General features: G+C 39.6%; 2 protein-coding genes across 2 annotated transcripts; both read left to right on the plus strand.

Moving 5' to 3' along the window:
• Positions 1-1,096: 1,096 nt before the first annotated feature.
• Positions 1,097-9,924, plus strand: ildr1b (immunoglobulin-like domain containing receptor 1b). Its single transcript, XM_026377322.1, has 8 exons — positions 1,097-1,385; positions 2,634-2,804; positions 4,557-4,706; positions 5,063-5,182; positions 5,278-5,424; positions 6,723-6,848; positions 8,225-9,045; positions 9,630-9,924. Exons 1-8 carry the CDS (start codon positions 1,337-1,339, stop codon positions 9,666-9,668), a joined length of 1,623 nt encoding a protein of 540 aa, XP_026233107.1. The 5' UTR covers positions 1,097-1,336; the 3' UTR covers positions 9,669-9,924.
• A 1,797-nt stretch (positions 9,925-11,721) lies between these two features.
• Positions 11,722-21,006, plus strand: me3 (malic enzyme 3, NADP(+)-dependent, mitochondrial). The gene is made up of 15 exons (XM_026376996.1): positions 11,722-11,867; positions 12,298-12,527; positions 14,720-14,853; positions 15,614-15,763; positions 16,081-16,156; positions 16,228-16,389; positions 16,618-16,721; positions 16,795-16,904; positions 17,116-17,213; positions 17,326-17,439; positions 17,514-17,619; positions 18,102-18,244; positions 18,485-18,658; positions 18,836-18,934; positions 19,170-21,006. Exons 2-15 carry the CDS (start codon positions 12,303-12,305, stop codon positions 19,329-19,331), a joined length of 1,857 nt encoding a protein of 618 aa, XP_026232781.1. The 5' UTR covers positions 11,722-11,867; positions 12,298-12,302; the 3' UTR covers positions 19,332-21,006.
• The last annotated feature ends 383 nt before the right edge of the window (positions 21,007-21,389 follow it).

Below are 21,389 nucleotides of genomic sequence, written 5' to 3' on the forward strand. Positions count from 1 at the left end.
TTGTTGGATATACTTTACATGCATGAATTTTACCCTAAATATCGGTTATAATTAAATATTTCTTTTTTGGATCATGTTACGTTAACATTAACACTAACATAGACATATACGTTTCTATCAACTCAAACTGGATTTGTCATTTTAATCAAGCTCCGCATACTTTGTTTTTGGCCTCATACTTAATTTGTGTCTGATAATGTGTGTGTACCCTAGACGAAGCGTTTAATTTTTATCGCATCTTATCAAACACTGTGTACACAACTAAATAAACACTAGAGCTCTGATGATAGCGTCACAATGTAATATTCATGTAAACCATGTTAGCAGCTTTAGCATGTTTATATAAAGTATTTTAGTGTGTACGTTGGCTTGTCTTCTGTCTGTTTTGTGATATTTATGTTCATTTTATTTCTCTATTTTTGGTTTGAGTATATTTAAACATGTTCTGTGTTCCTTTGGGTTTATTCTGTGTTACTTTGTGATCATTTTAAATCAGTTTGTAATCACTGTAGCTTGAAATTGTAGTCATAAGTAATAATAGTCCATCCATTCCAGCCATACTAACAAATAAACCTACTGGGACTTTGTGATGATGGCAGGGGTGGTGATCAGACTCCAGGGAGAAGAACTAATTTATCTACATTTTATGAGGAAGATTTTATATAGTCAGTAAACTGAGACACCCAAATACTGAGAAATGTAAAAACGTTTTCCAGGATTTCAAGCTCACTTCAGCCTTGAGCTGAGAGCAGCACTCTCTGGTTTGCTTTGTGTGGATGGTAAAACTCTCTGGGGTCTGTGTCCTGGATAAGAACTGTAAACATGACGGTACAAGGAGCAACACCTTGCAACACATTTTAGATCAGCTGAGAGCGAGCAGCACACAGAGGTACAGACTGGATGTTACAGAGGCTATTCACCTGCCATGTTGGGTAGTTTGATCCATATTTGATCTTATTTAAGCTTTTTAAGCACCATCACCCTGTGGCTCCTCTTTCCTTTGCCTCCACGTTGCACCTGTCTGAGGGGGCGGGCCCAGTGAGGTCACCTGAACCAAGGGGGAGGGGTACAGGAGGGTTGCGGAGGAGGGGGTGGAGGTGATCCGCCTCCGACACCAACTCTCTGCGGGAATGCTTTTCGTAGGAGAGGCTGTAAACGCTCGTCTGTCACTCCAGAAAACAAACATGTCGTGTTATTAGGTGAAAACTCTGATTCATCTGCAGAGCAGCGACCACACGACGGGTTCCTCCAGATGTTCGGGGTTGCTGGAGGACATTAAATCGACTAAAGGATAAAAAGAAAGTGAAGCTTCCGCGGAAGGATCATCAGCAGCGAGATGGGAGAAATGTTACTGATGGCGCTTGTTTTGCTTCACCTGCCAACAGGTGAGGTTCAAAGTGTTCGTTTGTTATAAGGGTTTTGTTTTTTCCTTTGTTTTGTTCGTTTTGTTTAGTTTTATTTAAGACAGCAGTGCAGTGAAACCACTCAAACAAACAGTTCACAGAAATGTGCACAAGTTAATTATCAATAGGACAAGGCCGAGGGACGTCACGTGTCTGCTGCGTTAATGAACACAAGTAGAAATCAAACATGGACACAGATGTTTGTTTGTTTGTTTGTTTGTTTGCTTGTAGAATCTGTTTATTTTGAGCATGATTATAGGTTGACTAGATTAATTACAATCTTCTTCATCTCTTATATTAAACATAGGAGTAGTTGCTGATTGTACATTGTCCAAACGTGAGTTAATATTTAAGATTTATATAAATTTAAATGTAAAGATTAGAAAAGAAAATCAAAGAATGAAGGAGCTGTTAACAAAAATAATTAAATGCCAACTGTGATAGCTGTTAATGCATTCATATGTAGACATAGGAATCTAATATCAACATAAATCAGGAGTCAAAGTGACATTTGAACAGAACTATACTTCCATATCTTTGACCTAAAATGATCTCAGTAAGGTTTAGTACCATAAATAAATGTACAGTAAGAAACTTCCAATTTTAAAAAGAATCTCTAGCATCTTACTGTGAGTTTGTTTAAATCTATGTGATATCTTAAATGCTGTAAAGTTTCACTCTGTATAGTTAATGTGTTGTGATGAAATTCCCAGAAAACATGTTGATTACGTGCAGCTTATATTTAGATTATAACACAAATATGTACACATTATGTAAAATTATATTAAATTAAAATTAAATTATGAAAAATGATATTGTGTCCTAACAACAATTTAATATATTCAGCCCTTCAGGTTTTTTTCTATTGATTCCACCTGAAAAGACGTAACCTATATGATCAGTAATCAGTAAAACACAGACTTCTAGAACCCGCAAAAGGTTTCTGTGAACAAAATTTGGTAGATGAATTTTACTTATTTCAGAACAAAATGTATATCCAACTCAATCTCTGGAAATTATAAAGACATGATTTAACATAATTGTAATTGTTACTGCTTCTAATGATATAGTCCGACTTGTGCACAGGTAATGATTTCTGTTAAGTGTTAACCAGTCTGGTCAGATTCTTTTCAAACCATTGAGGAGCTGTAAACAAACGCACAGGAATTGTTTCTGCACTAAACTGTGAATTTAATTTCATTATCTCTCTTTGCTTCTTGTTCGTATCAGAGCTGCTTTCCATCCACGTGATAGTTCCAGAGACGGAGAGGAGCACGACTCTGTTTGGCTCTGTGATTCTGCGCTGCGACTACTCAACTTCAGCAAACGCCCAGGATGTCCTGGTCACCTGGAGGTACAAGTCCTTCTGCAAAGACCCGGTGCTGGACTACTACTCCACAGGTGAGACCACCGGTGTCAGGAGACTGCACCGATGGAGCTGAGTCTCAGGACGGGATAAAAATACAAAATAATTACAGCGTTCACACAGTCGTTTTATAATTTATTTGTTTAACTGAAGACTAATTTAGTTTTTATCACAGTCATGATCAGAATAATCACTAAAACAGTTAATGATGTGTTACAGTTTATTTTTCAGTCAGTATTTGGTATTTTATTTAGAAGTATTAAGTATAAGGTTTAAACAGTTTGCAGCCAACCTCCAAATATGTTTTGAGAGACATGTAAAACTACATACTTATTATTATATATGATAATGAGGAAATATTTTAATCAACATTTAAGTTAAAAAATGTTCACACACAATGTATTTAATTAGTTTTTCCCCACATAATATGGCAAAAAGTCTTGGATAATAAAAATAAAAAATATTTAAAGAGCACTTTTCCATACTTGTATTAGAAACTGCTTTAGTAACTATTTAAAATATCAGAATTTTTAAGGTTACAGCACATTTTATCACATTTGAGTATGACCCTTACCCCAACATAGAAAAGAAAAAAAAAACAGGCATCATCTTCTACTCCCACATTCATCCTTGTCTTTAAACACAACTTTTAAATAACTACAAATCCTCAACACTCTCACATTATGTCTTTTGTATTTAACATGTGCAGAAGGGAACCATTCGTTCGCAGTTTAACAAGCAGGCCGTCCTGCAGCAGCTTGCTTAGTCTCTGTGACTGCACACAACTCTCCAGGAGTCAGAATGTGAAAAGGGTTTCACACCCTTCAGCTCTAAAAACGTGACGAGTCCTGAATGTGTGCATACCTGTGGTTAACATTTGCTGCATCAGCCACCAAAGAACACACAGGATTTAAACAAGGCAACTCTGATGTAGTCTAAACTATAATCTACCATGTTTCTTAAAACTGATTTATATCTAAAGATGTTCGTGTCCAGATCAAAGTTTTTCATTTATTATGGCAGTGAATTTTGTCTTTTTACTATATTTTATTCTAGTTCCAAAAACTGAACTAATTGTCTTGCACATGCAAAATAGTTTATATTCAAATAAACGTGGGCCTGCTTTACAATACTTACTAGATAAAACCTAAATTCTTTTCGCAACCATCACAGTTTACTCTTTGTATATTGAAACATGGTTGGATCTTACTTTAAATATCTTTAAATGGCAAGAGATTTGTTTTTAATTTAACAAAGCGTCAACACATGTAAAGTAACACGGTATTTAGCTGTTTCGGCATCAGGGTCCTGATTGATGGTCTTCTGCAGTGGATTAGACATCAGCAGATATTAATCACAGGTGAAACTCACAGTGAAAGTCTCAATGAGGCATTATCTGGAACTAGGTCAGTAAATAGATTATATTCATGTTTAATTTTAGCAGCGACACCTGTTCCTGCAAGAAACAAAAAAGAAATGAACAAAAGATGTCAAAAGATTTTGATATATCATTTTGTTATATATATATATATTGTTACACAGCAGCTTTGAAGCAGCAGCAGCACCAACAAACATGTTTATGTTGATGCTATTATTTCGATCTAATCTAATGATTATTGGTAAATAAATTGTCATTCAGTGATTTTAAACTTTTTATCAGCAGCACATTCGGCTCCAGGTGAATTTTTCATATTGACACTGTTATCATGGAGGGATGAGCAGTATTAAAAGTATTTACACTGATTTGAAAGAAAAATGTAATACACTGAATTAATTTCTCTGTTCAGGGTATCAAGCCGCTCTGCAGCTAGGTCGGGACCCCACCAATGACTGTCCTGACAGCCAGCGCATAGTCCGCACAGTGATTCAGAAGAGGGGCACCAATGAGCCCACACTGGGTGTAGACTACAGAAACCGCAAGATCACCATTCAAAACAGTGAGTTTGATGCCATTATATCATCACTGTAACTATTTTACTTAATTTCAATGTTGTTATAATCATAGTTATTGCACTGATGTGTGTATAAGATGCCATATATAGCATATCTGCACAGAATTCAAAGAAATAAGTAGATTACTGTGCATAATTACCTGTAGTGCAGTTATGACTGTCTCTGTAGTGCCTGTAGTAAGACACTAGCACTTTACTGTTTTAAAAGGAAAAGCGGCTTTTTCCGTATTTTTTTTCCCAACCTTAAGTTTAGTGTTATTATATTCATTATACAGCTTAGAACAATGTAAAGCTAATATTTGTGTTATTTATTTAATTCTGTTGTGACGTTCTATGGACAGAGGCTAACCTGGCCATCACTGAAGTCATGTGGTGGGATAACGGCATGTATTTCTGCACCATTGATGCTGCCGGTGACACGACAGGGGACTCGGATCAAGAAGTCAAACTCATCGTGTACAGTACGTTGTCTCAGCTGAGTCTGGATACACTTTCTAATGAGCACGTGGGACAGTTCGAAATGTCAGATTTAATGTTTTCCTCTGACCTGTTCCAGACTGGCTGACGGTCTTGTTTATCATTCTCGGCGCCCTCCTGCTCATCATCCTCTTCTGCATATGTTGCTGTCAGTGCTGCCCGCAGAATTGCTGCTGCTACGTGCGCTGCCCATGTTGTCCACAGACATGCTGCTGCCCGGAAAAAGGTAGAAGAAATACCTTTTGTTTGGGTTTGTTTGTTTTCCATGGCTTGCACTGTGCAGCACTTTAGTAGATTAATGCTATTAATCAGTAGGGATGCTCTTAGCTTTGTTTTGTCTTTTGGCTTTACCTCTTCTCATACCTCAACTCAAGATATGTTGATATTTATTTAGGACTTTTGGTGACTGAACTGATATGTTTTACAGTTGTCAATCAATCAAAACTAATTAATTATTACATGCTCTGTGATTAATTCAAGATCAAGAGTTGTCTCTTTAAATGGACAAAACTTTTATATTTGTGCTTAAGTTTATTGAACTACAACAAATGTTAAGTAAATAAACAAATAAATGCATGACTGCGATTTACACAACAGATCTCTCTAACTTGTTGGATAAGCTAACAAATCAAAATCTACCAAACCAGGACAAACATTTACACAACAGGCAATATTTAATCAAGATAACATTTAGTTGTGTTAGATGTTAAAACAAACTGCACTGGTTTTTTATTAATATTTTCATCATCTGATAATCTATTGATCATCAATAAGTCCAACAGGGGACGTCTTTAAATAAAGTGTTTTGTTCAGTCCAAAAACCAAAGTTAAGTTAGAAAAACTGGAACAGGAGAAAATTTCTGTCTGTGGATTTACTATATCATTAAAATTTCAGCTTGACATGATAATTATTCATAGGTTGCAATTTACTAAAATAATGAACTATTAAATTTTATGGACATCTTCTGCACTTGGAAAATGAACGAGAATGTGCTTTGTTTTGATTTGCTTTGATGTTTTTTTGACAAAAAGATTCTGTCTATATTTTTCTTTGGAAAAAAAAATGTCTTTGTCAATGTGTAGGCATTGTACTCTAAACGAAAATCTCTTGTATCAGGTGCTATTTTATTGTAGGTGTGACTGTGTTTAAAACTTGTCTAACTAGTTCTGCTTTTAGTTTTTGTTTCTGAACATGTATTGGATGTGGCATGCTGCAAGAATCTCTCTTTTGACCATGAATGTCAGCTGCCGTCTTTATTTAAATGTGGTATTATTGTGTCATTATCTCCTAAATAACAGAAAAATTAAAAACAGTACAGTTTTGTAAGTTAAGTTGCTGTTAGCTAAGTAGTGTTTTCACGTTAACCGTTAAACGTTTTCACTTTGTGTTCCAGGATCTGTACTGCTTTATTTAAAACAGAGGTATAAACAAGGAAAGGACACTTTCATGTGTCATTCACCCCTATTCTCTCAGTCACACACACATCTTTTAATAATTTCTTCTTTTCTCTGCTGTCATTTTAGCTGTGATGCAGCACAGGATGCTGCAAGAGGCTAAAAAGGCTATGGTTCCCTGGATGAATGGCCAACCCATCTATGCTCCCATTAGCTCCAATGCCTCCTCTCAGGGTGTCCCCATTCTGCATTCAGGTGAGACACAAAAACACACCAAAGGCCATAAAACACCAAGTCGATATCAAAGAACTACAGACAACCTAGTTCCATTGAAACTAGAAACTCTGTCTGAAGGCCGAAACTGACTGTTGTGTTGGTGGAAAGCGTCTCTGGGAATGAACCCGTCAGACCAGCAGGTGATGGTAGTTTGTATTCATCACTGAAAATGAAAGAGAGGAGAAGATCTAGGACTACAGATAAAAACCATAAACAAAACATTAACTTTCACCAGAGGTAGTCACACATTCACAGTCAGGTTCGTAAGTAATGGAACAAACAGAAATCCTAGAGTTTGTCCTCTGTAGCATTTGTCTTGTGGTGATGCAAATGGGTTTTATCAACTTATTTTTAACTCAGCTCTTCTGAATTACTGCTAGCTGGGCTGGTGAATAAAATTAAACACTTGTCTAAAGCGGTTATAATCAATATTTGCATATGAACAAATGGATTACATGGCTGATGATGTGAGGAAGTTGTTCATAGACATTTGATGTGTTGCAGCTGATGACATCAGACATCATCTTGTTCAGATGTAGGTAGAGACAAATAACAGAGATAAAAAAACATCAGTGTGTTTACATGCAGTTAAATAACTGGGTTACAGAATAAAACAGATTTTTTTTTTTAAAGTAGGACCACGAGTGTAAATGGAAAAACTGGAAACTGTAATCGGGGTAGGGGATTAGTGAAACCTAATTTCCAGAGGTAGATTTCTCCTGGAGAACTCCGATTACTCTGCTATGTAAACACATACCCGGGTTTCTAATTGGCTTTCTGCAGGAGTACATGTGCATTACAATGCACTTACCACTCTACTACTAGAAGTCCAACTGAATGAAAGGAGAGATCATTTCAGGTTCCTGCAGATCAGTTTCCCGAAATTAAAATAAAACTAGCGCAGAGTTCCCTGTAGACATTTAAATAAGTCACTTTTTACTGTGCATTTCCTTAATTTAGACAGTTTGTATTGTAAATAGCGCCGTCAGTCACCTCCCAAACACAACTATCAACAAAAGAGCAGAGAGAGAGAGAAAGAACGAAAGGAAAAGCAATCTGGAAGTGTCTTATCTGTCTCCATATATAAAATCTGTGAACCATGCTTCCAAAATCATCCTAAGACGGAGGAGAAATCAGATTACTCTTTTGCTGCATGTATACTCAGATTTCCAGTATCCAGGTTTTTTGAGTGCATGTAAACACGTTCCCGGATTACCAGAGAAACCTGGTTTCTCTCAGTAACCTGGTTACTTGAGTCTATGTAAACACACTGAATGTTGCCCTCACAGTCATTATGTGACAAAGATCAGACTATTTAATTTTGTTGTTAATGTTTTATGTTACTGTTGTTCCAGGCTCGTACTTGGACTATCCTGTCAAAGAAAACTTGGCCATGCCTCCCCTGCAGCTGTCACCAACGGCCCTGCAGCAGCAGTATCTTCCTCCTCCGCCACACCATCTGAATGGCAGTGCACACGGCACCAACCACGTGTTGGACTACCTGGAGAACCAGGTTAGGGGGCTGGATGTGGGGGTACCTCAAATGGCTCCACATATACTCCAGAATATGCCCCCAATGCAGCAGTATGCACAGGCACAGCCACCTCCAGCTCCTCCAGCAGTTCCCTACACTGCTGGCCCCCCAAGTATGTTGTCAGCTCTAGATGAGATTGGGGTGAGAGGGGTGGAGAGGAGAGTAATCACCCTGCCTCCTATCATCCAACATGCACCCAGCTTTTCCTCCCGCAGGGGGCCTGGAGGTGGAGATGGCACACGGGGTGGCCCCAGAGTGTCTAGCCAGTCCAGCGGGAGTACAAATCGCTCTGGAGGAGGCTTCCCCCGCGACAGGGGCGGGAGCAGAAACAGAGATGTTTCTCCGCCCAGGCGGAGTATTTTACGTGATTACAGTGATGACTGGGAGAGCAGGCGAGGAAGAGCATCACACAGAGGAAGCTCGGCTGAGAGGAGAGGAGACGGCTCCAGACGTGCGCGTGACGACCTGATGGAGGAGCTGCACAGCCGAGCAACTCGGAGGGACTGGAGCTCGGATGAAGACGACAGCAGCAGACGGAAAGGAGGCAAAGGGAGGGATGAGTCTGAGAATCCCCCCAGCTACTCCTCCATTGACATCGAGCCTGGGAACAGCTACAGTCGGAGGAACTACAACTGCCATTCTGTAAGATTCACAAAGAAACACTGAACTACACGCACATAAATTATTTCTCTTGTTTAGTTTTGACTTGTTTCTATCTTTACATAGCAGCCATGATAAAGACGAGGATTTATAGAAAGTATTAAATTGTCTGACATGAATTTTTGTACGAACATGAGTTTTCCCCTGAGAATGAATCCTACTGACTGAACCTTTGACTTTTCTTCAGGCGGAACTGTGAGGTTGGAATTTAATATTTTTAAGACATGGAATAACTTAGTAAGTATTCAACAGATTGCTGTAAAATTCATCCCATCAGGATGAATTGTGATAACAAACTGTAGTTGATTCCTCAACTTTAACTTCCTCCTTCCTCAACCTCAGATGTGTACTACAGGTAGAACACATGCTGTCTGCTTTAAGTTGTTTTCAGTGTGAACTCCTCACAGCGTCGTTAGTGTGGCTGTAGGTTATTAGACTCGTTTACTTATCTCAACTGTTTTCTTTCTTACAGAATAGTTTTCTACTCTTAGTTATTCTCCTTTTCTTTTATTTGTTTCTTATCTTCTGCTAACTCAACCTCACCTTCTGTCATTCTTCTCTCTTAGGATCGAAGCTCCCGTAGCCCGACCAGCATAGTGATCTGAAGCATTTCTTTTTTTTATTTACTTTGTCCTGAAAGTCTCCAGACTGATCAAAATGAAGACAAACAGTGGGTACCTTTAATCTTTTCAATTAACATGGAAGGACTTAGTTTGTGTTCTGATGTAGAGAGTGGTGTAGTGGTGTCTAGTGTGGATTTACACTGTCTGTCCAAAAAAAAGTCACAAATTCTTATATTTAGTTTGACCGCCTTTAGCTTTGATTACTGCACATAGAGTCTTGAAATATGCCCGTGACATCAGGGAAGAAAAACTCCATTGATGGAATAACCTGGTCGTCTATATATTTATGTAGTCAGCTGATCTCATTCTTTGGACACATAACGTTGCTGCACCTAGAACTGACGAACTGCAGCAACCCCAGATCATAGCACTGCCCCCACAGGCTGGTACAGTAGGCACTAGACATGATGGGTGCATCACTTCAACAGGGTAAATCTGGACTCATCGGACCACATGAACTTCTTCTACTGGACATCTCTTAACCCAGTTTTAGTAGTTATAATCAACTCCTTAGATGTTTTCTTTGCTTGATTAATGCCAATAATTTGACCCTTCTGAAACAAATCAACATCTTCTTCACGACCACATGATGTCTCTTCTGACATGGTTGTTTAGGAAAAAACTACTCCCTGTATGAGTTTGGGTTAAATAACTTGTTGCCAGCTAAAACATAATCATTCATGCAGTAACTATCCAATGGGAAGCTCTTACCTATTTGCTTAGTTAAATCCAGGTGGTGACTTTTTTGTGGACGGGCAGTGGACTTTTACTTTGAACTTTACATAATTGTGACAAAAATATGATTTGTATGTATGAAGGAAGTTGTAAACTGTAGTTACTGTGACGTTCTGCTAATGTATGTGATTCTTGTGGTAATTTGTGTGTTTACTCCCGGTTTTGGATAATCTTTCTCAGTTTGTACAAGCAGATTGTTGGATGTTGTGAGATTTGTCATTGTGAACATGTTATTTGTGTTTTTGCAGACTGATAGTATTCCTTTTGATTTTTGTAAATGTTATTGCATAATTTCTTGTAGTATTTAATTTTTTAGCATTTTGTAGCATTGTTGAACTATAACACTTATTAAGCGCTGTCCCGTTTGGATCAACACCAACATATAATTGTGAATTTCATGAATATTTACTTCTTTTAAAAGCATGAATAGAGTTGCAGTGTAATGAAATGTTGGTTTTTAATAAAGCTTTTTAGATGCAGCTGGTGTGGAGTGTGATTTTTGCAACTGAGCAGACAGATGTGGTCCCTTAAACTGAAACTGTTCCACATTAGCAACAAATACAAATTGTCTTACCATGTGATGTTATGAATAAAGTGAATTATTTATTATTCCCTTAACTGTGTGCATTAGTGTCAACAACAGATATGTTGATATGTGATAGATGCCCCCAAAAATCTGTATCTGTGTGGAACTGTATTGTACATGAGCTTTGTGCCAAATTAGTCTAATAAACCCATAATGATCTTCATGTATGTTGTGCTGACACAGTGCATGACTCAAGTAATTACCCCAAATTAATTAATTAATCCACACAGAGAAAATCTGGTTCCAAAATCTATACAATAAGATCTACATGGGGAGACGTTTAACAAGTTGTAAGGTGGAACCAGCACATGCAGATTTATTATGGAGACACTGGTTTGTCCAGCAGATGGGGCCACAGACATGAGGTCCACTGTACAGATGGTTTTGTCTTTTGTGTGTTTATGTTAGGACATGACTAAGAGTTAAAAAATGGGGGGTTTCCTGCTTAGCTGAATGTTTTATGAATAATATAAACCATGAACAACACACACAACCATCACCATGGGAATAATGGTGTAATGGTAAGATGTTATTATTCACTCCAACCTCAGTGGAGGTTGTTGTTTTAGTGCAGATGTTGAGCTGAAGATGGAGCCTGTGTTTACTGTGAGAGGAGGAAGGAGGATGTGGGGGCTGGGCCTCCTCTCCTCCACCTCCTCCCAGGGCTCCATGCTGCTGTCTGATTGGTCACTTCAGTTGCTGGAGGAAGTGAAACCATCAATGTCAAACGATCCTGGATCAGCTGTTTGCAGTCGATCCTCCCCGACATCCCCTGAAAACACCGAGACCTACAGCTGAGCTGAGACCGACCTCCTATGAGGATTGAAGTCAGGTGTGTTTCGGCCTCACGTCGTTTTCAGGTAAGACTCACTGACTGTTAGCCACCGGCTAGTTGGCGTTAGCATCTGCGCAGATTGTTCCACAATAAAGCTGCTGGAAGCTAACAGTGGCTAGCGATGCTAATGCAGCCGGGTTTCCTTGTTACTCCCTGAACGCACCGGCTGCAGGTGTACCCTCCACCTGTGCATTATTACATTATTTATTTATTAGTATTTGCACTAAAAAGCATGTTTCCTGTGGCTGCAGCAGCTGTTTATCATTTAGTGACTGCGCTTCAGCTAAAGGTTCAGATATACTTTTGCAGGACGGACTTGCTGAGCCGGTGCTATCCGCGGTATGTCTGGTGTTTCTGGGTCGTGCGTCATTGTTTTTGAACTGGGAGGAGATTCCCCCGTTAGGATTTGATTGAAACCCACTCTTTTAGTCATATTTATTCCTGCTTGTCTGCAGGCAGCATGAACTCTCTCCCGGGAAGAGCCGCGGTGCTTCTGTGCAGACGCAGCGCAGCCGGCGGGATGGGGGTTTTCTCCGGCTCCTCGGGTCACCCTGCAGGCGTCCTGCCCGCAGACAGGGCCTCTGGCTCAGCTGTGCGGGTGTGCCACTCCGGGACGAGCCGCAAAGGCAGCGTTAGCACCAAGAAGCGGGGCTACGACATCACCAGGAACCCGCACCTCAACAAGGTGGGCTCTCTAACGATGTAATCCACAGTTAGAAATTAAATTTAGATTATGTGGTGCAGGTATCTTTTTTTTTTACAAAAGGTGAGTCTGGATCACATGTGGTTTAAATGCTGCATGATATCAAACACAAAAGTCATCCTCAGGTAAAAGTGAGGGTGTGAGCTCACCTGTAATACACCTGTAAAGACAACATGCTGTGTTGTATTCATGTGCACACGGTTTTACGTTTATTGCTTTTTATGTTTTCAGTGTCATCTTACATGCACATGAGCCTTATTGTAAATAAATTGTTTTCACATACAGTACAGATGTGCTCACATCCTGCTCTACTCTTCTTGCTTTAGTAGCTTTCTTGGTTCTCATGATGGTGGATTGTTTGGGTGTTACCCACACAAGTCTAGATCATACACAACACAGACGGAGGTAATGATAAGTTCAGTGCCACAGCTCTAATTGTAATGTGCTGTGAATAAGGCAACAGCTATACTGCCTCTGAAAAACAGTAGATTCCTGTGAAGGATCTCTGTCTGTCAATAAAACAGTTAATCCATAATCTTCACTCACTGGCCACAATAGAGAAGTGGTATTTGTTCTGAATCAGAAAAAACCTTAGTCCTAGTCCTAGTCCTAAAGATGCTGCAGTTTTACTGTGATCTAAAAAACCTCCACCAAGTGAGTCACCAGTGAGTGAGTTTTTCCAAACACAGCATAAACAGGGAATACTTTTGTTTCCTGCCTCGCTGTGCTACGTGCCTGCAGCAGATACTGAAGCTTTAGCTGAGTTTATTGCTTTGATTTAGGCCGATAAGAGATCGGCCACAGTTCTTTCCACCACTGATGCCCCGTCAGCAGTTGGGTGCTGACTCACAGGTCAGTTCAGTGTGAAGAGTCAGGAAGTGGAGCCCAGCTCAGCGGGGAGAAAGTGAAGTTAGCTCGCTTTAAAAAATGAAACGGTGGTTTGAATTTGGGACTATGTTTCACCACTTTGTGAAAATATTTATTAACATAAATAAACCTTTATCTATGTTGTATTTTCCAGCCCAGAGTGTGAGTATTTACACACTCATTTACAGTACATCACCTGTGTTTACTGAGGAAGCTGATGAAGCTTTTCACTATTTCTCACTCAGAGCACTCCAGCAAACTCTTTTTTATTTTCTCAATCTCTCCTTTTGTGTGTCGATGGGTGGCACATAGACAAGGTTAATTACAGTTGCTGGTTAGGAGTGTAGCTTTAATGGATTCACTTTCGCCCTGTTTTACCTGTTCGCTCTCATAGGTTTAATGAACCTCTGTTAATCTGTAACCACGTTCTCAGTCATGTGGATATACACTAATTATTTAACACTATGCATACAGTATGTAAACAGTTTTCAGTCATCATTTGTGGTTTGGGCATGCTTTCTTTTGTTCACCTCGACCTTTTTGCTGTGCAGCTACAGTATATGTGACGTAAAGTTGTTCATTGTTCTGCAGCTGTTCACCATCTAACGTAAAAATAGTCATTAATTGGAAAGCGTGCTGTGTGTGGAACAGCTGCATGTTTTCTAATAGATTGTAAAGTGAATGTACTGTCAGTAACAACAGACAGTATCACGTTTCATAGTCGATTCTACTGACATGAATAATTTACCAGAACAAGAGTGTTTTCAAAAACTGACCCACGGTTAACTGAGCTTAGAAGGACAGTTTAGGCTCTGTGTGGGTCAGCGTATCCTTTGGCGTTTCAAGAGGAAACGGAAACAGAGAGAGCGATAAAAGGGAGAGGTGGATACAGAAGTCAAGCTGACAGGGGAGTGAGTTCAGGCTCCTGCACCATTGGACAGAATAAATAGATTAAACCTCACACCCCGCTCCAATCACTCTGTGGGAAACCTGCCAAAATCGAGACAGAGCAGCAGCAGCAATAACCATAACCAGAAGGCAGAGAGGTACAAGGCTGCTTACTATAATAAAAGCTTGGCCTCATGCTGTCTGTTTTGTAAGACTTTATGTGTTTCCATACAAAAAGGCAAATTATTCCTAATTTGGAGAAAAGATCAAACAGACCACTGTATTTGGGTGTGGGAATGACTGAATAAACCTCACTAGCGAGATGACTAACACATGAGTCACTGTGGTTTGGATTTGCGTGATGTCGTCTTCATGTAAAGTCTGTAGTGTTGTGTAACTCTTCCTCCTCCACCCTGCAGGGAATGGCATTCACTCTAGAGGAGCGCTTACAACTGGGCATCCACGGCCTGCTGCCCCCCTGCTTCCTATCCCAGGACGTGCAAGTGCTGCGTGTCATGAAGAGCTACGAAACACGCACCAACCCTCTGGACAAGTGAGAGAACGGACCGAGGCATTTACAGTAGAGCATGCTGTTCAAGATCGCCACAGTACTGTAGCTGCAGCTGCAGTGTTCAGTCTTCTGTAGTGGCTTTTAAAGGGGCAGCCAGTGAACACATATCTTAAAGCTGCAATGTGCCCAATTTAATTCTCACTTTCCTTTCCCATATTTCCTCTCTGTATTTACACTGTAATCTGTATAAAGCCAAAGACTTGTCCTTGTGGGTGTACTTCAGCAAGTACCTTTTATTGGTATTATTATTATTTATTAATTAGTCAATCAAACTTTATCTGTAACATGTTACTTACAATTCAAAGTGCTTTTCAGATACCTGGCAAACTGATAGGAGAAATGCATATGAGAAATAAAAACAGTGTAAATGAAATAAAAACAATAAAACAGGTTTGAAAACCTAATATATCATGGACAATAACTAATATGATGAAGTGAAACCTGAATAAAAAAAAATAAGCAGAGAAGTAAAATAAATAATAGCTAAAATCTTTCTAATCAATGATACAAAAGCAGGTTTTTAGTTTATATTTAGAATGCAGAGCATAAATCTAAAAGTCTCACTAAAGGATTTGTCCCGCGCGGTGAAACATCTCAGACTCGTACTAGAGGACCTGAGAGGCCGTCCTGCTAGTGGAAAAAGACACGAGATGTGCAATCCTTTAGTGTTCTGATGCCTTCAGCCCCTAAGTAGGTGATAAACAACAATCATCATGATGTCAGATTTCTGTCTCTGTCTCAGATACATCCTGTTGATGACGCTGCAGGACAGGAACGAGAAGCTGTTCTATCGTTTATTGACTTCAGACATTGAGGAGTTCATGCCCATCGTCTACACTCCCACCGTCGGCCTGGCATGTCAGCAGTATGGACTTGCCTTCAGGAGACCACGGTGAGCCACACTGTAGCTGTACTGAGCAGTTTCATTTACACTGTAGTAGTTGTGTATTATCATGTTCATACGTTTGGTTGTCGAATGATTTGTTTCATGGACAACAGTGGACGTGTGTCAGTATTTAATTTATTAATCTAAGACCAAATGTAATATTTGAGGTTCTACTGTAGTTAAATATTGTATTGAAATTAAGAAAACCAGTGGCAGACAGAAAATTAGTCAAATGAATGCTTTTGAATTAATCACACCATTAATATCGGCTGTTCAGCTGCACCAATACTGATGCCTCATCATTACAACTTACTTACCTACAGGGGACTCTTCATTACCATCCACGATAGAGGCCACATCGCTACCATGCTCAACTCGTGGCCTGAAGAAGACATAAAGGTTTGTCCCTCTCTCCACACACACACACCAATGTATGATTGTGTTGCTGATATGTGTTTGGCCACATGTAGGCCATTGTGGTGACAGACGGCGAGCGTATCCTTGGACTGGGTGACCTGGGCAGCTATGGGATGGGGATCCCCGTTGGGAAGCTGGCGCTCTACACAGCCTGTGGAGGTGTTCGACCACAGCAGTGTCTCCCAGTGCTGCTGGACGTCGGCACTGACAACCAGGTCAGTGTGAACTCAGTGTGAGCTGTAATCAGGTTTTATGAGCTGGTGCAACACTTTGTGTCTGCAGCTTATCAGTCGCTACTCAATAGAGTTCACATCAAAAGAGTTTGGAGGACTACTGATATGACTTTATAATCATTTACTGATACATGCAGTCGAAAGAGAACTTGTCTCTTGCTGAGTACCTGTTGTTTCACTCGTTAATTTATTGTATTATTTTTGGTGCAGACTCTCCTAAATGACCCCCTGTACATTGGACTGAAGCATAAGAGAATCAGAGGAAAAGAGTACGACGAGCTGATAGATGAGTTCATGCAGGCAGTGACAGACAAGTGAGTGGAAAGATAAAAGGGCAGGTGATGTTCAGGCGATCCCCGTGTCTGACTGGTTGCCATCTTTCTGCAGATACGGGATGAACTGCTTGATTCAGTTTGAGGATTTCGCCAACAGCAATGCTTTTCGCATCCTAAACAAGTACAGGAATCGATACTGTACCTTCAACGATGACATCCAAGGTATTTTAGGACTCTATGATACAATTACCCCTGATTGTCAGTGTAACAGCCTGTGTCAGAATGATATTTTACACACTGTATTAATAGTTTTTGTTGCGTCTTTAACAGATCACAAACCAAAAATGGTTGGATTAAAGTTAAAGTTACTGTCTAAAACCTGATTCATCAGTGAAGCTGCAGACTTATCACAAGTGTGTTCTTTTTCATCCAGGCACGGCCTCTGTAGCTGTAGCAGGGATCTTAGCTGCTTTGAAGATCACCAAGAACAAACTGTGCGACCACACTTTTGTTTTCCAGGGGGCAGGCGAGGTGAGACGATTTAGACGATGATCTAGGTTTTTACTATGTTTCCAAACCTAGCTTCTCTTAATCTCTTTGGGATAAGACTGTGCCTCATCTGGTGACTTTTTTTATATGCCAGGCTGCTCTGGGTATTGCTCACCTGATTATGATGGCAATGGCCAAAGAAGGAGTAACTAGAGAAGAAGCTGCCAAGAGGATCTGGATGGTGGATTCAAAAGGCCTCATTGTTAAGGTAATGCATGTTTCTACTTGTACAAACGGCTCCTTGTGAAGCTTAAAATATTTATATATTTTACACATTTTCAGGGAAGAAGCCATCTGAACCACGAGAAGGAGGAGTTTGCTCATGAGCACCCGCACATTAAGACCCTGGAGGAGGTGGTGCACACCATCAAACCCACTGCAATCATAGGTGAGTTTACTGGAAACTAAGAGATGAGTGGGAGATTTCCACATTGTAACACCAAACATCCTGAAGTAGCTCGAAAAAACGTTGTTTTCAATGTCCTATATAAAGCCCCTTTATAACCCACATTGTTTCTTTCATCCAACCTGACCAGTTGAGGAAAAACAGAGAAACCTATTAAAGGTGAATTTTTTCCCTCCAGCTTTTAATAACAACACGGTAATTTGCTACAAATCAACTAATTCACTATTTATTTAATTCACTGCCTCGTAGTTTCACAAGGAATTTACATAGTTCATGTGTTCATGAGTCTAAAATTCATACACTGCATGTATGATGAACTGGAGATTAAAGATGCAGCCAAAACGATGCACAATAATGACAATAAATTAACCTGAATCCAACAAATGTTCACATTGTAATTGTTATATTGCAACGTAACAAGTCCTTTCTGATGGATCCACCTCTCCTGTGTCCTGAACGTGAAGGCGTGGCTGCTATTGGAGGAGCGTTTACAGAGAAGATTATCAAAGACATGGCGTCGTTTAACGAGAAGCCGATCATTTTTGCTCTGAGTAACCCAACCAGCAAGGCGGAGTGCACAGCAGAGCAGTGCTACAAGCTCACAGAGGTATTATGCAGCCTCACAGGTTATCCTGTGATCAGATTAGAAGAATAGAAACGTTTGGTTTAAATTCCTGTTTAGTGTCGAGATTGTATGTTTACCTGTATCTGTTGAAACTAAAAGCAAGTTCCAGCTTATGAAGAGTTAAAAATCAGATAATAGCAGATCATAACAGTGGTTTTTACTGTGTTTTAACTGTGTAAAAAAAGGATCCTTTCTCAACATCATCTCTCTTCCTGTGATTAGGGCCGGGGCATCTTTGCTAGTGGAAGTCCTTTCGACAAGGTGACGCTGGCTGATGGACGTACCTTCTACCCCGGGCAGGGAAACAACGCTTATGTCTTCCCTGGAGTCGCTTTGGGAGTTATAGCCTGTGGAGTGCGCCACATATCTGATGACATCTTCCTCACCACAGCAGAGGTACGCTCTGCTGCAGTGTCCCATAAACTCATGGGGATCTTACTTCCAAAATGAGAAAATGATCAATAAACAGCAGTTTGTACAGTGGTATACAGTGTTTAATGGTATTGAACATGTCACTCACAGCATTTTCTTCCTCTTGTGCACACTTAACACACTTAATCCGTTCTCTTTCAGTCGATAGCTGACATGGTAACAGAGGAGCACCTGGCTGAGGGAAGACTTTATCCTCCACTCAACACCATAAGAGAGGTGTCGTTCAAGATTGCGGTGAAAGTAGGTGTTCAAGATTCAAACGTCTACTTTTTCATATAAAATACTGTATAATCCAGGTATATTCTGACAGCATATGATAAATAAACCAAATGTTTTTAACACTGAAAAGCAGTGTGCTGTTTGGACATGAGCCTGCATTGTACACTTAGCTCTAAAGACGATTATATTATTAAAATAATTTCAAAGATTTACTGTTTGAACGTCTGTGTCTTGTTGTGTTTTTTTTCTCTGCCAGATTGTCAACTACGCATACAAACACAACATCGCTTCACTGTACCCCGAGCCGAAAGACAAAGAGGCTTTTGTGCTGTCTCATATCTACAGTCCTGATTATGACTCCTTCACTCTGGACACATACAGCTGGCCAGCAGAGGCCATGGAGGTCCAGGATGTTTGATCCCGCTCACCTCTGTCTTTATGCTGCAGTGACGTCACATACAATTTGCCTGCGTTCAGAAACTTTGCCAATGATTCTCGTCTTTTAGTCCTTTCTTAAAACATATTGTTTCTATATTTTCAGTGTGTTTTTCTCTGTTCTTACAAAGTATAAAGTTATTATTCAGAATAGATAGCCAACAATAAGACAACATAACACTGCATACTGCTGTATATGTTCAGGATTCTCTGTGTCAACCTTTCATGTACAAGTTGTTTTTAATTTTCCAGCACTGTACTTTGATTTATTTTATCAGTTCTCTGAAGGTCAGACTGTAAAAACTACTTTTAGCCGCACAATATCATATCAGATATCATCATAATGTTTTCTGTAACTCTAAATCTCAAACTGTGCTTTTTTCATTAGACGTTCCAGCTAAGATGTTGCAGTGTTCTGCAGTTCTGCAGTGATTTGAAGCTGTTTTTGAGATGGTGCATGAAGAACAAAGCAGTATTTTACAATGACGCACAATCATTTGTCTTGTCTTGACACAAATGAACTGAAGGATTCATTTTAAGCTTAAAAAAAAAAAAGAAATCTCTAACGGTGCCTCTTTCTGTGTGACCTCAGGACATCACTGCTTCACATTACGAGTTCGAACTGTTGTGTTTATCCAGCATGTATTCCAGAAAGTGAGTTGAGTGACTCTTTGTTAGCCCCGAGTTAAGAGAAAGACGAAGAAGCTGTTTGACACAACCTCTCATTTCCTCATTCTCACAGTTGATGGAATAAATTGGAGCGTTTTAATTTGCAGAAGTTGTATGTTGGAAGAAGAGTTGGCATTTTTTAAGTTTGTTTTTTAAAGCACTTTTATGATCATCTGTGTCATCGGTGTAAGGACAGAGAAAATTACACATCCTCAGCTCAGAATAAAATCTACATTGTATTTAAAGGGACTCAATGACAACTATCAGACTGTTAATCAGGTCCCCTGCACTAAAACATTTACCGTACACTACTGTGGTAATAGCTCAAATCAACATACTTTTCAAATTCTGTGTAAAACCTTAGACATTGACAAATAATCAATTCAATACTTTCTGGTGTTGTGATTTGTAGCATTGTTGGAACATTTCTATCATCACAAGTTTAAATCATCTCCAGCTGCCACCAGCACTTTTCCTCCATCCAGACTTAACACACAGTAGGAATCCACCTGTGTCAAATGTGATAATGATCATTTATTTACTTTCATTGCTGCTGTCACACATTCAAATGGCAGCTGTGCCCCTTATTTACCTGTTGCTATGTTTAGTTTTAGAGTCTCAGCAGCTTTTCTGGAACCACAATCAGTGATTTCTCATGTCAGGGTTAATCAGCTCAGAGTTCAGTGTTAAGTTCAGTTTGTTAAACCTGCTCTCTGGATCAGACCACATCTCATCGTTGAAGCTGCTTCTTCTTCAATCGTCAACATGCGCACATTGGAAAATCCGCCAGGATCAGCCTGTATCTCTGTTTCTTTTTGCATACTGTGGTGTGTTTTCCTTCAGTCTTGCACAGAGCTCTAGCTGCTGTTTGCCAGAGATACTGATGAACGGTCTCATATCTTTGACTCTTTGCTAGCTTTAGTACCGAGACATGCTTGATGTTTTCAAAGGGAACATGAAACTTTTTAAATAAAATTGTCAACAAAAATCTTGGGACAAACTGCCCCCTGCTGGACTCTCACTGTCTGACTGTCAAGTCTGCTTTAATTCCATACATTTCAGAGCATTTGTCAATCGGTACCAGTTGATTTAGTATATTATATACAAATATATTTGTTTTTAATGAGCTACTTTGCTTCAGTACAACCATGCAAAGCCGCCTTTAGACGTTTCTTCTGATTAATCTATTTATTTTGTGCTTAATTTAACAACAAAAGCAAGAAATTGTATTTACTTGTGATGTCAAAACAGTAAAAAATATTCAGACAATGTTTTGTAATAACTTTCAGTAGTTTGCTGCAGTCTTAGTTCACACTGTCAGTCTAAACAGTATAGTTTTCTTTTTGTTTGGGGAGAGTACTGTGAAGTTTTC

Source organism: Anabas testudineus, chromosome 21 (assembly GCF_900324465.2).
Source record: "Anabas testudineus chromosome 21, fAnaTes1.2, whole genome shotgun sequence".
Classification (NCBI taxonomy): domain Eukaryota; kingdom Metazoa; phylum Chordata; class Actinopteri; order Anabantiformes; family Anabantidae; genus Anabas; species Anabas testudineus.